Below are 17,475 nucleotides of genomic sequence, written 5' to 3' on the forward strand. Positions count from 1 at the left end.
ATGGAATAGTAGTCTTCACCAAGGAGGCCGAACCTCAGGAGCCTGCTACTGAGGGACTTAAAGCAATCAAGGACCATGAGGATCTTGAGAATGCCATTGAGCACACCCTTTCAGAGGAGAAAGAACCTTAAGTTGATTCTTCTCTAGGCGTGCAAGAGGAGCCTGTGATTACCACAGAGCATGCCCTTGCAGAGGTGAAAGAGTCTCAAGAGCTACCTTTCCTAGGCATGCAAAAAGAACCAGAAGATGAGCAACTGGCTCATTTCCTAGCAGCACTCAAGAAGCTACAAGTCAATATCTCTTTTGCAGAGGTAATTGAAAAGAAGAACCCATATACAGCCTGTATAAATTGCATTCTTTTTGAAAAGAAGGACTTAAGGGGAGATGAGATGATGGTACTGACCAAAAAGTGCAGTGCTTTAGTCCAGAATGAACTACCAAAGAAGATGCCAGATCCAGGGAGCTTTCAGATTCTATGCACTACTGGAAAGATCGCTCTTGACAAAGCCCTGTATGATCTTGGCTTAAGTTTGAATCTGATACCTTCATCTGTGATGAAGAAGTTGGGAATCCAAGAGGCACAAGCAACAAGAATTACCCTACAAATAAATGACCAGTCTTTGAGGCAACTACACGAGCCAGTGGAGAACGTACTGGTAAAGGTTGGAGAGCTCTTCTTTCCTGCAGGCTTTGACATGGGAGAGGATGCAACTGACTCCATCATTCTCGGAACCTCACTCTTGGCCACTAAAAGAACCTTGATAGATGTTGAGCAAGGAGAGAAGGCACTAAGGTTGTATGAGGACTGGATGATGTTTAAGGTTTTTAACCCTCCATTACCCCCTAACAAGGAGGCACTTGCATAAAGGATTCAACATTCAACCCTCCTCCTTTGGATGGAGCCAATTCAACTCCCCTACCACCAAACGTAAGTTTGGTATCGGGTGTGTACTATCAATCAAGGAAGAGGGTTCTAAGAGAAAGATGCCTAGGGGATAGAGGACCAAAAAGATCCCTCCTGAAGGCTTCCCATCATAAAAGATGGTGGTATTCACTTATCTCATCATAGTATTCACCATGGAAGAGGGAAATGGCACAAAAGGACACCAACATATTGCTGCAAGTCCAACCCTGCCTCATGCAGTAAACAAGATCCTGTCTCTTGACCGTATTAAGCTAATCCATGAGAGCACAGGAAGGGTACTCCCAGTAAGGAGTAAGAATTTAATCCTCTATGACTACCTTCCTCGTTAAAAGGAGCTGTCTGTCAAGCTAATGACGGTAAAGAAGTGCTTGTTGGGAGGCAACCCAACCATGAGTAGAGTACTTTTGTTTTTCTTTTGTTTATTTTCACTTGAGTTCATTTCAGTTTAATTCCTTTAGTTTTCCCTTGCTTTTAATGTTTGTGATCATGTGCAGTAGTTAGAAGAAAGACATAGACGTTCAGAGATGGAAACAGAACACCCTGGAGTAAACCCCTTGCTGGCATTGAACGCCAGACTAGGAGGCAAAGGGGTCATTCAACGCCCCCAATGGGTGAGGAAGCTGGCATTGAACGCCAAGGGAGGAGTCTCTAGAGGGTGTTCGACGCCCACAATGGAGCAAGAAGCTGGCGTTGAAGGAGCAAAGACCTGGCATTGAACGCCAGGAAGGGAGACCCTCAAGGGCATTCAACACCCTAAATGGAGCAGGAAGCTGGCGTTGAACGCCAGCCAGGGAGCAGAGGTCGGGCGTTCAACGCCCGCAAGGGGGCAGAAAATTTGAATTCCCTAGCCTCTAAGGATTAATGGGTCCCACAGATTCTACACCTACCCCACCTATCATTCACCCTTTTCCTTCCCTCCCTCTATCTCTACCTCTTTCTTCTTTTTCTACTCTCTTCTTCCCCATTGTTCATATTTGCTCGATGACATGCAAAACTCTCAAGTTTGGTGTTGTAAAAGCTTTGCTTTTTTACTTCTACCACTCATAAATATGGCACCAAAGACTGGTAAAACCTCAAGGAAGAGGAAGGGAAAGGCACTTGCCTCCACTTTCCTCACCTCATATGTCACTTATGCAATTCAGCTGGAATTGTCATAGAAGGAGACATCCCCATTGAGAGGACAAGCCCATCACTAAAAGAAGGATGGAGCATGTTAGAGAGCATACACATGCACATCAACAAGAGCATGTGGAGCCACCTCAACAAGAGATCCCTAAGATGCCTCAAGGGATGTACTTTCCTCCCCAAAACTATTGGGATCAACTTAACACCTCAGTAGGGGAGCTAAGTTCAAATGTGGAGCAACTGAGGGTGGAGCATCAAGACCACGCCACTATCCTCCATGAAAAAAGAGAAGATCAAAGAGTTATAAGGGAAGAACAATAGATGCAAGGAAGAGACATAGAGGAGCTTAAATGCTCCATTGGATTCACTAGAGGGAGTAGTAGCCACCGTCACTAAGGTGGTCCTGTTCCTTTAATCACGTTGCCTAAGTTATTTTTTTCTGTTTTCCATTAGGTGTTATATCTTATTGTCTGTTTCTAGTGCATGATGATCTTTATTTATGTCTTAAAGCTATGAATTATTCCATGCATCTCTCACCATACTTAAAAGAAAAATTTTATTTGAAAAAGAAAAGGGAGATACTTGAATTTCGAGTTATATCATAAGAATAGTTCAATTATCTTGATGTGGTGGCATTGCTTTTACTTTCTGAATGTATGAATATACAGTGCATATTCAATGTTGGAGTTAAGAATGATGGATCTTGAAAGAATGATGAAAAAGGAGAAGTATTATTGGTAATCTGAAAAATCCAAAAAGATTGATTCTTGAAGCAAGAAAAAGCAGCAAAAAAGCAAAAACTAAAAGCAATAGAAGAAAAAATATTATATAAATACGAAAAAAAGCAAGCAGAAAAAGAAAGAAAAAGCCAATGGCTCTTTAAACCAAAAGGCAAGAGCAAGGATCCAAGACTTTGAGCATCAATGGTTAAGAGGGCCAAAAAGAAATAAAATCTTGGCCTAAAAAGTTCAAATGAACTCCTCCCCCTAACTATATGCTTGTGGTGTGAAGGTGTCAAGTGAAAATCTTGAGACTGAGCAGTTAAAGTCGTGATCCAAAGCAAAATAGTGTGCTTAACAACTCTTGACACCACTTTCTGGGGATTCTAGCAAAGCTGAATCACAATCCGAAAGGGTTCACCCAGTTAAGTATCTGTGGCGTTTATGTATCCGGTGGTAATATTGGAAAATAAAGCGCTTAGGGTCACGGCCAAGGCTCAAAAGAAGCTATGTTTAAGAACCAAAAAGAACTGAAATAGGAGAGTCAATAATATCATCTGGATTCTAAGTTCCTAAAAGATGCCAATTATTCTGAGCTTCAAAGGAAAGTGAGATGCCAAAACTATTTATAAGTGAATAGCCACTAGCCCCCCTCATCTAATTGAAACTGAGCTTCATTGAATAACTCTGAGATTTATTGTATTCTTTTCTTCTTTTTAATCCTACTTTCTTTTTGGTTGCTTGGGGACAAGCAACAGTTTAAGTTTGGTGTTCAGATGAGCAGATATTTTATACGCTTTTTGGTATCATTTTCATATAGTTTTTGTTATGTTTTGTTTAAGTTCTATTATGTTTTCATACGTTTTAGTGCAAAATTCATATTTTTGGATTCTACTTTGAGTTTGTGTGTTTTATGCTGATTTCAGGTATTTTCTATCTAAAATTGAGGAGCTTTGGAAAAAGTCTGATTCAGAGACAGAGAAAGGACTGCAAATGTTGTCAGATTCTGACCTCCATGCACTCGAAGAAGCATTTTTGGAGCTGCAGAAGTCCAAATGGCGCGCTCTCAATGGCTATGGAAAGCTAACATCAAGGAATTTCCAGAAATATATAATAGTTTATACTTTGCTTTGGAAATGAAGGTCCAAAACTGGCGTTCAACTCCAGCACTTCACCCTGTTCCTAGCGTTGGACGCCCAAAAAGGAGCAGCTGGTGTCCAACACCCAAAAAGGAGTCCAAAGCTGGCGTTCAATGCCCAAGAAGGGTACTAGCTCGTGGAGACACCCTTAGCTCAGCCTAAACACTCACCAAGTGGGCGCGGAAAGTGGATTTTTGCACTATCAACCTAGTTCACACTATTTCTGTAATCCTTATTTATTAGATTAGTATATATAGGAGAAGATCACCTATGTTTATGATCTTCGACCACAACTTCTTCCCACACTTTTACTTTCGAACGTTATTGTAACCTGTGAGTCACTAACCTCCTAGGTTAAGGTTAGGAGCTCTGCTGATTCTTATGGATTAATAATATCACTATTCTGTTTCAATCTATGCTTGATTCCATTCTAAGATGTATCTTCGTTCTTCATCCTAATGAATTGGGAGTATAACTTGACCGTCATCCCTATTTCACATGGGTTCTTGCGAGTCCTTGATGGGATAGTACTAAACCACAAGCTTTATTATACATCTCTTAGACGGCTATCCACGACTTTGTTGGGCACTTGGAGACATCAGTGTAGCCGAGGTACGGGGCGATTAGGGCCTTTGTGGTATAGACTAGAATCCAAGGAGCAGCGTTATCTAATCCGGAAGATCCGACCTTGTTTGTGGCACTTTTAGTAGGATCATCAATGGAATGGACTGCTAGAGCTTCACCCTTATTTAGATTGGATGACCGCTGACCAAGTATTTGATCTGAAGTAGAAGAGATTAATGACCGCTGACCTGGCGTTAATCATTTACAGCCTGTCATGGAATGAATATTTAGAAGTTGGAGTAGATGGTGAGAAAAGTTGATCCATAAGGAAGAAGCATCTTCGAAGTCTCAACCATTCTCTCATCATTGATTTCACATCTATCTATTAACGTTTTATTTATTTATCTATTTTATGGATTTTTCACAACAACTATCATCTTTTTGAATCGTCTTACTAAGATCTACAAGGTAGCCATTGCTTGCCCAAACCAACAATTCTCGTGGGATCAACCCTCACTCACCTGAGGTGTTACGTGGATGACCCGGTGCAGTTGCTAGTCTATTTGTGTCGCATGACGACGACGGTGGCCAGGCTCCCTTCCAGCGGCACCGACATGCACGAACGGCGACATTAGTTTCTCCTTCTTTGTGTCACATCGTCGCATCGTCGTTTATCTCCAATTTTGCTTCTATTTCTGGTTTTGTTAATCAGATTGTTAATCACTTGTTTCTTATTCTGATTTTGTTAATCCACCAATTTTGATTCTGATTTTGATTTTGTTAATCACATTGTTTTCAATTTTGATTTTTTGTTCTTCTACTTCTGTTATTTCCACATCTGATTTTTCTTATTTTGATGCTTTTGATTTTGCTTCTATTTTTAATTCTGTATCTAATTCTTTATTTTTTTTCATTTTAATGCTTGTGTTACTTCATTTTTTGCTTCTATTTCTATTTCCAATTTTGCTTCAACTTTTGTTTCCAATTATGCTTATGCTTCTGCTTCATTGTTGTTACTGAAGAAGAAGAAGAAGAATAAAAAAAAACAAGAGATGACTTCATTGTTTTTGCTTTTGATTAATTGTTCTTGTGCTTCTGATTCAGATTCGAACTCAGATTCATTGTTCTTGTGCTTCATTATTTTTTCTTTTGATTCATTAGTGCTGATTTTATTGTTGTTGTTGCTGGTGATTTTATTCTTGTTGTTGCTGTTGATGGAGAAGAACGAAAAAGAATAACAAAAACTGTGTATTTTGGTGTAGAAGGAGAAGGATATTTTGGTTCAAAGGATGGTTTTAAAAATAAGTTAAATCTTATGGATGATTTTATAAGAAAAAAAGATTGAGGACGAAAAAAATTTTCACCCCCTACCTTTGGGACCAAAATCGTACTTAACCCTATTTAAAAAAGTATAATCTTATCAAGAGCAAGAGTTGATGAGAATCAAGAAGAGACAACGGTTGTTATCAGTAATGAAAATTATTATGACAAATATGATTAATGATGGAGATTTAGGGGTATGTCTAAAATGAGCACAATAATTATGTGCTTATTGGATGTGCTATATTTATATAGACCATTAGATTTTATTAGATGAAAATCAAAGGTAAATATAAAAGAAGAGCATTGATGGACTCTAATAAATACAGAATATCCTAGTACATAAATAAATATTTTAAATGACAGTCTTTAATATACAATACTTTAAATGGCAACAGAATCTTTTATTCTTAAATAATTAAATATAAAATATATACATACAAAATATATGAGTATTTTTTATTCATTTAAATTAATTATCCTGCAAAATTTTTTTATAATATTAAAAATTATATTAAAATAATATTTTAAACTGTAACAAAAAATATAAAATAATCAAAATTTTATTTTAGATTACTTGATAAATAATTAGATTATTATATTCAAAATTTATTAACTAACTACTTTTGTTAAAGATATTATTATATAATATAATTTTTCAACAAAATATTTTAAAAATATAATTTATTTAAAATAATATATATAATACATGAAAATATTAATTTTTTATTTTTTCCAATTATAAAAAAATAGAATAAATAATATAATTCTAAATACATGCCTATCATATTATATATTAACTTATATTAATAAGACCTAAACTAATCAAACTTACATAATTAAAAATATAAAATATATAAATACAAAAAATATAAATATTTTTTATTCGTTAAAATTAATTAGAGTAAAGTATCGGTTTTGTCCCCAACGTTTGGTGTAAGTCTCAAAGTTGTTCCTAACGTTTCAGTCATCCTATTTAAGTCTCTAACGTTTTAAAATTGACTCAATGTTGTCCTGTCGTTAGGAATCTGTTAACAGAACTGACGGCGGGACAAAATTGAGACAATTTTGAAACGTTAAGGACTTAAATAGGACGAAAACATTGGGAACAAAAATGATACATAAAAATAATTTTAATTTTATCATTATAAATAAATTAATTTTTTTATAATTTTATTCTAAATAATGTAATTTTACTTTCATTACTTAATCAAATTACTTATATTTTTTTTATAATTTTACACTTCATTCTAAATAAATTAATTTTTTTTATAATTTTACATTTAAAGTCATGTAATTTTTTTATAAATAAATAACTTTTACACTTTCATTCTAAATAATGTAATTTACTTTCATTACTTAATCACATTGCTTATAATTTTTTTATAATTTTACGCTTAAAGTAATGTAATTTTTTTATAAATAAATAAATTTTATACTTTCATTCTAAATAATGTAATTTTACTTTCATTATTTAATCACATTACTTATCACTTTTTTATAATTTTACACTTTCATTCAACAACAACAACAACAACAACAACAAAGCCTTATCCCACTAAGTGGGGTCGGCTACATGAATCAAACGACGTCATTGTGCTCTGTCATGTATCATGTCTACAGAGAGACCATTTACATATAGATCTCGTTTGACCACCTCATGGATGGTCTTCTTAGGTCTTCCTCTGCCTTTTGCCCTTTGTCCATCTTCCATCTCATCCACCCTCCTGACTGGATGTTCTATCGGTCTTCTTCTCACATGTCCAAACCACCTGAGACGCGATTCAACCATCTTTTCCACAATGGGTGCTACTCCAACTCTCTCCCTTATATCTTCATTCCTTATTTTATCCAATCGCGTATGACCACTCATCCATCTCAACATCTTCATCTCTGCCACACTCAGCTTATGTTCGTGCTCCCCTTTAGCCGCCCAACACTCCGTACCATACAGCATAGCCGGTATTATAGCGGTGCGATAGAATTTACCTTTAAGTTTTAAAGGCACTTTTTTGTCGCATATAAAACCAGATGCACTCCGCCATTTTGACCAACCTGCTTGGATCCTATGATTTACATCTTGTTCAATCTCTCCATTATCCTGTATGATGCACCCAAGATACTTAAAACTTTTAACTTTTCTTAAGATGTTTTCTCCAATCTTCACCTCTATATTGGGGTTTTCCCTTCTCAGACTGAACTTACATTCTATATATTCCGTCTTGCTACGGCTTATGCGCAGACCGTACACTTCTAAATCTTCTCTCCACAACTCCAACTTCTTATTTAGGTCTTCCCTTGACTCTCCCATAAGGACGATATCATCGGCAAAAAGCATGCACCATGGCACAGGCTCTTGGATGTGCTCCATGAGTACTTCTAAGATTAATATGAAAAGGTATGAACTTAAGGATGATCCCTGGTGTAATCCTATACCAATATGGAATTCCTCCGTCACACCACCTTGAGTCTTCACACTAGTTGTGGCCCCATCATACATGTCTTTAATTGCCCGAATATATGCGATCCTTACTCTCTTCTTTTCTAGAACCTTCCATAAGACCTCCCTTGGTACCCTATCATACGCTTTTTCCAAATCAATAAACACCATATGTAGATCCCTTTTATTACTACGATACCTCTCCATCATCCTTCTTAATAGGTATATCGCTTCAGTGGTAGATCTTCCTGGCATAAATCCAAATTGGTTTTCTGTTACTTGTGTCTCTTTTCTCAACCTCCGTTCTATCACCCTTTCCCATAACTTCATAGTATGACTCACATGCTTAATCCCTCTATAGTTTCCGCAACTTTGTATATCCCCCTTATTCTTGTAGATAGGTACCAAGGTGCTCTTTCTCCACTCATCAGGCATCTTCTTTGACCTTAAAATCTCATTAAAAAGCTTGGTTAACCAGTTGATGCCTTTTTCTCCAAGACCCTTCCAAACCTCAATCGGGATATTATCAGGTCCTATTGCCCTACCATTTTTCATCTGCTTTAGAGCCTCTTTTACCTCGAAGTCTCGAATCCTTTGATAGTAGTCAAAGTTTTGATCTTCTTCCCTTGTGCATAATCGACCAAGGCTCGGAAGAGTCTTCTGTCCCTCATTAAATAACTCGTAGAAGTAGCTCTTCCACCTTTCATTAATCTTCTCCTCTTAAGCCAACACCTCTCCATCCTTATCCTTTATGCACTTAACCTGATCCAAATCTCTCGTTCTTCTTTCCCGGCTCTTTGCGATTCTATATATACCTTTTTCTCCTTCTTTCGTGCCCAAAGACTGGTAGAGACCCTCATATGCTCTTGTTTTTGCTTCACTTATAGCCACTTTTGTCTCTTTCTTAGCTGCCTTATATTTTTCCCAGTTATCTGCATTGCGGCATAAAGACCACTCTTTAAAGCATTCCCTTTTTATCTTTATCTTTTCTTGTATACTCGCATTCTACCACTAGGACTCCTTGTCTCTTGGTCCTATTCCTTTAGATTCACCAAAACTTTCTTTTGCTGTTCTTCTAATAACTTCTGCCATCTCCCTCCACATCTCTTCTGCGCTTCCATTCCCATCCCACTTTGCCTCTTCTCCTACCCGTCTTAGGAAGCTTCTTTGTTCCTCACCTTTCATCCGCCACCACCTTTTGGGTTCTTTGTATGATGTCTTTTCTTCAACTTTTGTTCAACGCGAAAATCCATGATGAGCACCCTATGTTGTGTTGTCAAACTCTCTCCTAGGATAATTTTACAGTTAATGCAAAATTTCTGGTCGACTCTCCTCAACAAGAAGAAGTCGATTTGAGAGCTTGTCATGCCACTCTTATAAGTTATAAGATGTTCGTCTCTCTTTTTAAAAGAAATACATGCCTATCACATTATATATTTACTTATATTAGTAAGACCTAAACTAATTAAACTTATGCAATTAAAAATATTAAAATTGTATAAAAGGTCAGGTTATTACAGAAATATAATCACATAAATACACTATTTCTTTTTATACCTTTTTTCAAAATAATATATATATATATATATATATATATATATATATATATATATATATACTATCTGAATTAAAATGCAGATTAGTTATTATATGTAATTACACCTATATATATATATATATATATATATATATATATATATATATATAGAGAGAGAGAGAGAGAGAGAGATATATTTTTATGGATTTGTCTGAAAGAATTAAAAAAAATAAATTATATTATTTATTTAGTTTTTTCTAAAAAATTTTGAGAAAACTAAAAAAATTTAATTTTTTCATGTATCATATATAATTTTTTAAATAAATTTTATTTTTAAAAATATTTTGATAAAAATATATGATATAATAATATATTTAACAAAATAATTAGTTAATAAATTTTAAATATAATAATCAAATTATTTGTCAAGTAATATAAAATAAACTTTAATAATTTTATATTTTTATGTTGTAGTTTAAAATATAAATTTAATATAATTTTTAATATTATAAAAACTTTCGTATAATAATTGTTCTTGTATGGATATCTAGAGGGAGAGCTCGGTCTCCGGGAGTCGACGCCGAGTTGTTATCTTTGGTGCTGACCTTTGAGCTTTGTGGTAATCCGAGCTTTACTTCAAGCGGATGTCCAATCGCGTAGAGCTTTAAGCAAGAAACAGGGGGGAGTGTACCTGCAAAGGCACTCCGAAATTTAAGTTAGTATTAGGAATTCAGTGTCTCTTTAGAATAGAAGATCATACCTTTTGTATGTGAAAATGTACAAGTCGGTTATGCTTCTGCTTTATTGCCTGTATTAAAGAGCAATGATGAGGGTGAAATATTAGGCTGGACGTTTCACTTTTAGAAAGTAGTTCGTTAAGCCGAATTGTAATGTAGGCTGCCGATTAATAATTGTAACGCCGATTAATAGCGTAACGCTGAACTATGATGCATTCTGCTGAGTTATGACTCATAAAGCCGAGTTATGAGTTGATATTTGTAACGGCCGGATCATAGCCCATAAGCTTAGCTTGGAAAAATGTTTAATGAAGCAGGTTGAGCTTTAAATAATGTATAAGTCGGCTGCTGAGTAGTTTGGCGGGTGGTTATGCCTTGTAGCCTGATGGGCGAAATTGTGATAATCAACAATGACTCCAAAGACTTGGTGCTCTCAAACATGAATCACACTTTGTCACAACTCCGCACAACTAACCAGCAACTGTACTGGGTCGTCCAAGTAATAAACCTTACGTGAGTAAGGGTCGATCCCACAGAGATTGTTGGTATGAAGCAAGCTATGGTCATCTTGTAAATCTCAGTCAGGCGGATAATAAATGGTTATGGAGTTTTCGAATATTAATAATAAATAAACAGAAAATAAAGATAGAGTTACTCATATAATTCAATGGTGGGAATTTCAGATAGGTGTATGGAGATGCCATGTTCCTTCTGAATCTCTGCTTTCCTACTGCTTTCATCCAATCCTTCTTACTCCCTTCCATGGCAAGCTGTATGTAGGGCATCATCGTTGTCAATGGCTACATCCCATCCTCTCAGTGAAAAAGGTCCAAATGCTCTGTCACGGCACGGCTAATCATCTGTCGGTTCTCAATCATGTCGGAATAGAATCCCTTGATTCTTTTGCGTTTGTCATCACGCCCAACACTCGCGAGTTTGAAGCTCGTCACAGTCATTCAATCCCAGAATCCTACTCGGAATACCACAGACAAGGTTTAGACTTTCCGGATTCTCATGAATTCCACCATCAATTCTAGCTTATACCACGAAGACTCTGATCTCACGGAATGGAAGGCTCGGTTGTCAGGCGAGGGGCAACCATGCGTTGTGCATCAGGAATCCAAGAGATACGCACTCTAGATCTCGCTTGTAAAACGGAAGTGGTTGTCAGGCACGCGTTCATAAGGATGGATGATGATGAGTGTCACGGATCATCACATCCATCAGGTTGAAGTACGAATGGTATCTTAGAACAAGAATAAATCGAATTGAAAAGAAAATAGTAGTAATTGCATTAAAATTTGAGGTACAGCAAAGCTCCACACCCTTAATCTATGGTGTGTAGAAACTCCACCGTTGAAAATACATAAGTGATGAAGGTCCAGGCATGGCCGAATGGCCAGCCCCCATGAAAGACCGAATGGTCAAAAGAACTAGATAGTCCAAGACGACTAATACATTAGTAAAAAGTTCTATTTATACTAAACTAGCTACTAGGGTTTACAGAAGTAAGTAATTGATGCATAAATCCACTTCCGGGGCCCACTTGGTGTGTGTTTGGGCTGAGCTTGATCTTTACACGAGCTGAGGCTTCTTTTGGAGTTAAACGCCAAGTTGCAACATGTTTTTGGCGTTCAACTCTGGTTCGTGACGTGTTTCTGGCGTTTGACTCCAGAATGCAGCATGGAACTGGCGTTGAGCGCCAGTTTACGTCGTCTAATCTTGAATAATATATTGCTGGAAAGATTTGGATGTCTACTTTCCAACGCCGTTGAGAGCGCGCCATTTGGAGTTCTATAGCTCCAGAAAATCCATTTCGAGTGCAGGGAGGTCAGAATCCAACAGCATCAGCAGTCCTTTGTCAGCCTTCTTATCAGAGTTTTGCTCAGGTCCCTCAATTTCAGCCAGAAAATACCTGAAATCACAGAAAAACACACAAACTCATAGTAAAGTCCAGAAATGTAAATTTAGCATAAAATTTAATGAAAACATCCCTAAAAGTAGCTAGATTATACTAAAAACTACCTAAAAGCAATGCCAAAAAGCGTATAAATTATCCGCTCATCACAACACCAAACTTAAATTGTTGCTTGTCTCCAAGCAACTGAAAATCAATTAGGATAAAAAGAAGAGAATATACTATAAATCCCAAAATATCAATGAGTATTAGTTTTAATTAGATGAGCGGGACTTGTAGCTTTTTGCTTCTGAACAGTTTTGGCATCTCACTTTATCCCTTGAAGTTCAGAATGATTGGCTTCTATAGGAACTCAGAGTTCAGATAGTGTTAATTGATTCTCTTAGTTAAGTATGTTGATTCTTGAACACAGCTACTTTTATGAGTCTTGGCCGTGGCCCTAAGCACTTTGTTTTCCAGTATTACCACCGGATACATAAATGCCACAGACACATGACTGGGTGAACCTTTTCAGATTGTGACTCAGCTTTGCTAGAGTCCCCAGTTAGAGGTGTCCAGAGCTCTTAAGCACACTCTTTTTGCTTTGGATCACGACTTTAACCACTCAGTCTCAAGCTTTTCACTTGGACCTTCATGCCACAAGCACATGGTTAGGGACAACTTGATTTAGCCGCTTAAGCCTGGATTTTATTTCCTTGGGCCCTCCTATCCATTGATGCTCAAAGCCTTGGATCCTTTTTACCCTTGCCTTTTGATTTTAAGGGTTATTGGCTTTTTCTGCTTGCTTTTTCCTTTTCTTTCTAATTTTTTTTCGCCATTTTTTTCTGCAAGCTTTTGCTATTCACTGCTTTTTCTTGCTTCAAGAATCAATTTTATGATTTTTCAGATCATCAATAACATTTCTCTTGTTCATAATTCTTTAAAGAGCCAACAATTTTAACATTCATAAACAACAAGATAAAAAATATACACTGTTCAAGCATTCATTCAGAAAACAAAAAGTATTGTCACTACATCAATATAATAAAACTAAATTCAAGGAGAAACTCGAAATTCATGTACTTCTTGTTCTTTTGAATTAGAAACATTTTTTCATTTAAGAGAGGTGAATGATTCATGGAATTATTCATAGCTTTAAGACATAGTTACTAACTACTAATGATCATGAAGTAGAGACACAAAACATAGATAAACATGAAGCATAAGAATCGAAAAACAGAGAAATAAGAACAAGGAATGAGTCCACCTTAGTGGCATCTTCTTCTTGAAGGACCAATGATGTCCTTAAGCTCTTCTATGTCTCTTCTTTGCCTTTGTTGCTCCTCTCTCATTGCTCTTTGATCTTCTCTAATTTCATGAAGAATGATGGAGTGCTCTTGATGTTCCACCCTTAATTGATCTACATTGTAACTCAAATCTTCTAGAGAAGTGTTGAGTTGTTCCCAATAGTTATTGGGAGGAAAGTGCATCCCTTGAGGCATCTCCGGGATTTCTTGGTGATGAGCTTCCTCATGAGTCTCTTGGGATCCATGAGTGGGATCTCTTGTTTGCTCCATCCTTTTTCTAGTGATGGGCTTATCCTCCTCAATGGAGATGTCTCCTTCTATGATAACTCCAACTGAGTAACATAGATGACAAATAAGATGAGGAAAAGCTAGCCTTGCCATGGTGGAGGGCTTTTCGGCTATTTTGTAGAATTCAAGGGAGATGACTTCATGAACTTCTACTTCCTCTCCATTCATGATGCTATGAATCATGATGGCCCGATCCACAGTAACTTCGGATCGGTTGCTAATAGGGATGATGGAGCGTTGGATAAACTCCAACCATCCTCTAGCCACAGGCTTAAGGTCCAGTCTTCTCAATTGAACTGGCTTGCCTCTTGATTCTCTTTTCCATTGAGCTCCTTCCACACATATGTCCATAAGGACTTGGTCCAACCTTTGATCAAAGTTGACCCTTCTAGTGTAGGGGCGTTCATCTCCTTGCATCATGGGCAAGTTGAATGCCAACCTCACATTTTCCGGACTAAAATCTAAGTATTTCTCCCGAACCATTGTAAGATAGTTCTTTGGATTCGGGTTCATACTTTGATCATGGTTCCTAGTGATCCATGCATTAACATAGAACTCTTGAACCCTTAAGATTCCAACTTGTTGCATGGGGATGCTCAGAACTTCCCAACCTCTTCTTTGGATCTCATGTCGGATTTTTGAATACTCATTTTTCTTGAGCTTGAAAGGGACCTCAGGGATCACCTTCTTCTTGGCCACAACATCCTGGAAGTGGTCTTGATGGGCTTTGGAGATGAATCTCTCCCTCTCCCATGACTCGGAGGTGGAAGCTTTTGTCTTCCCTTTCCCTTTTCTAGAGGATTCTCCAGCCTTAGGTGCCATCAATGGTTATGGAAAAACAAAAAGCTATGATTTTACCACACCAAACTTAGAAAATTGCCCGCCCTCGAGTAAGAGAAGAAAGAAGAGAAGAAGAAGAAGAAGAAGAAAATATGGAGGAGAGGGGGAGAGGTGTATTTGGCCAAGAAGGAGAAGAGAGGGTTGTGGTGTGTGAAAATGAAGAAGAATGGAGGGGTTTATATAGTGAGGGGAGAGGGAGTAGGTTCGGCTATTTAGGGTGGGTTTGGGTGTGAAAGAAATTTTGAATTTTGAAGGTAGGTGGGGTTTATGGGAAAGAGTGGATGGATGTGAGTAGTGAAGAGGTGATGGGGAAGAGAGATTGAAGTGATTGGTGAAGGGTTCTTGGGAAAGGGTGTTATTGGATTATGAGGAGGGAAGGTGAATGGAGGTAGGTGGGGATCCTGTGGGGTCCACAGATCTTGAGATGTCAAGGATTTACATCCTTGCACCAATTAGGCATGTAGAATGCCTTTGCATACAATTCTGGTGTTTAAACGCCGAAGTGATGCTTATTTTGGGTGTTCAACGCCCAATTGCAGCATGTTTCTGGCGTTGAACGCCAGTTCCATGCTTGTTTCTGGCGTTCAGCGCCAGCTCTCTTCAGGGTATATTCATGGCGTTTGAACGCTAGGATGTTGCTTGTTTCTGGTGTTCAACGCCAGATCCATACTCTGTTCTGGCGTTGAACGCCAGCCAGATGCTCCTTACTGGCGTTTAAACGCCAGCAAGTCCTTCCTCCAGGGTGTGATTTTTTTTCTGCTGTTTTTTATTCTATTTTTAATTTTAGTATTTTTTTCGTGACTCCATATGATCATGAACCTAATAAAACACAAAAGAACAATAAAATAAAAATAAAATTAGATAAATAAAAATTGGGTTGCCTCCCAATAAGCGCTCATTTAATGTCACTAGCTTGATAGTGGGCTCTCATGGAGCCTCACAGATGTTCAGAGCATGATGAGAGCCTCCCAACACCAAACTTAGAGTTTGAATATGGGGGCTTCTCAACACCAAACTTAGAGTTTGGTTGTGGCCTCCCAACACCAAACTTAGAGTTTGAATGTGGGGGCTTTGTTTGACTCTGTATTGAGATAAACTTATTGTGTCTCTTTTCCATGCTTACAGAAGGATAACCTTGGGTTTTAAACACAAGATAGTCCCCATTCAATTGAAGGACTAATTCTCCTCTGTTAACATCTATCACAGCTCCTGCTGTGGCTAGGAAAGGTCTTCCCAGGATGATGCATTCATCTTCCTCCTTTCTAGTGTCTAAGATTATGAAATCAGCAGGGATGTAAAAGCCCTTAACCTTTACTAACACGTCCTCTACTAATCCATAAGCTTGTCTTACTGACTTGTCTGCCATCTGTAATGAGAATATGGTAGGCTGTACCTCAATGATCCCTAGCTTCTCCATTACAGAGAGTGGCATAAGATTTATGCCTGACCCTAGGTCACACAGAGCCTTGTCAAAGGTCATGGTGCCTATGGTACAGGGTATTAAGAATTTACCAGGATCTTGTCTCTTTTGAGGTAAAGTTTGTTGAACCCATATATCTAGTTCACTAATGAGCAAGGGAGGTTCACCTTCCCAAGTCTCATTACCAAACAACTTGACATTCAGCTTCATGATAGCTCCTAGATATTGAGTAACTTGCTCTCCAGTTACATTTTCATCCTCTTCAGAGGAAGAATAGTCTTCAGAGCTCATGAATGGCAGAAGGAGGTTTAATGGAATCTCTATGGTCTCTATATGAGCCTCAGATTCCTTTGGGTCCTTAATAGGGAACTCCTTCTTGGTTGGGAGACATCCCAGGAGGTCTTCCTCATTGGGATTCACGTCCTCCCCTTCCTCCTTGCATTCGGCCATATTGAGTATATCAATGGCCTTGCACTCTCTCATTGGATTCTCTTCAGTGTTGCTTGGGAGAGTACTAGGAGGGGTTTCAGTAACTTTCTTACTCAGCTGGCCCACTTGTGCCTCCAAATTTCTGATGGAGGATCTTGTTTCACTCATGAAACTTAAAGTGGCCTTAGACAGATCAGAGACTATGTTTGCTAAGTTAGAGGTGCTCTGCTCAGAATTCTCTGTCTGTTGCTGAGAAGATGATGGAAAAGGTTTGCTATTGCTGAACCTGTTTCTTCCACCATTATTAAAGCCTTGTGGAGGCTTTTGTTGATCCTTCCATGAGAAATTTTGGATGATTTCTCCATGATGAATTATAGGTGTTTCCATAAGGTTCACCCATGTAATTTACCTCTGCCATTGCAGGGTTCTCAGGATCATAAGCTTGTTCTTCAGAAGATACCTCTTTAGTACTGTTGGATGCATTTTGCCATCCATTCAGACTTTGAGAAATCATGTTGACTTGCTGAGTCAACATTTTGTTATGAGCCAATATGGCATTCAGAGCATCAATTTCAAGAACTCCCTTCTTCTGAGGCATCCCATTATTCACGGAATTCCTCTCAGAAGTGTACATGGATTGGTTATTTGCAACCATTTCAATAAGTTCCTGAGCTTCTGCAGGCGTTTTCTTTAGGTGAATGGATCCACCTGCAGAATGGTCCAGTGACATCTTAGAGAACTCAGACAGACCATAATAGAATATATCTATCATGGTCCATTCTGAAAAC

The 17,475-nt window shown here is 37.8% G+C and overlaps 1 protein-coding gene across 1 annotated transcript; it reads left to right on the top strand.

Annotated features, from left to right (window-relative positions):
• The first annotated feature begins 227 nt into the window (after positions 1 to 227).
• On the top strand, positions 228 to 866 carry LOC130949837 (uncharacterized). The gene has a single exon (XM_057878454.1). The coding sequence runs from the start codon at positions 228 to 230 to the stop codon at positions 864 to 866; it is 639 nt and encodes a 212-aa protein (XP_057734437.1).
• Positions 867 to 17,475: the final 16,609 nt, after the last annotated feature.

The sequence above is a fragment of the Arachis stenosperma genome, chromosome 9 (genome assembly GCF_014773155.1).
Source record: "Arachis stenosperma cultivar V10309 chromosome 9, arast.V10309.gnm1.PFL2, whole genome shotgun sequence".
In the NCBI taxonomy this organism is placed as follows: Eukaryota; Viridiplantae; Streptophyta; class Magnoliopsida; order Fabales; family Fabaceae; genus Arachis; species Arachis stenosperma.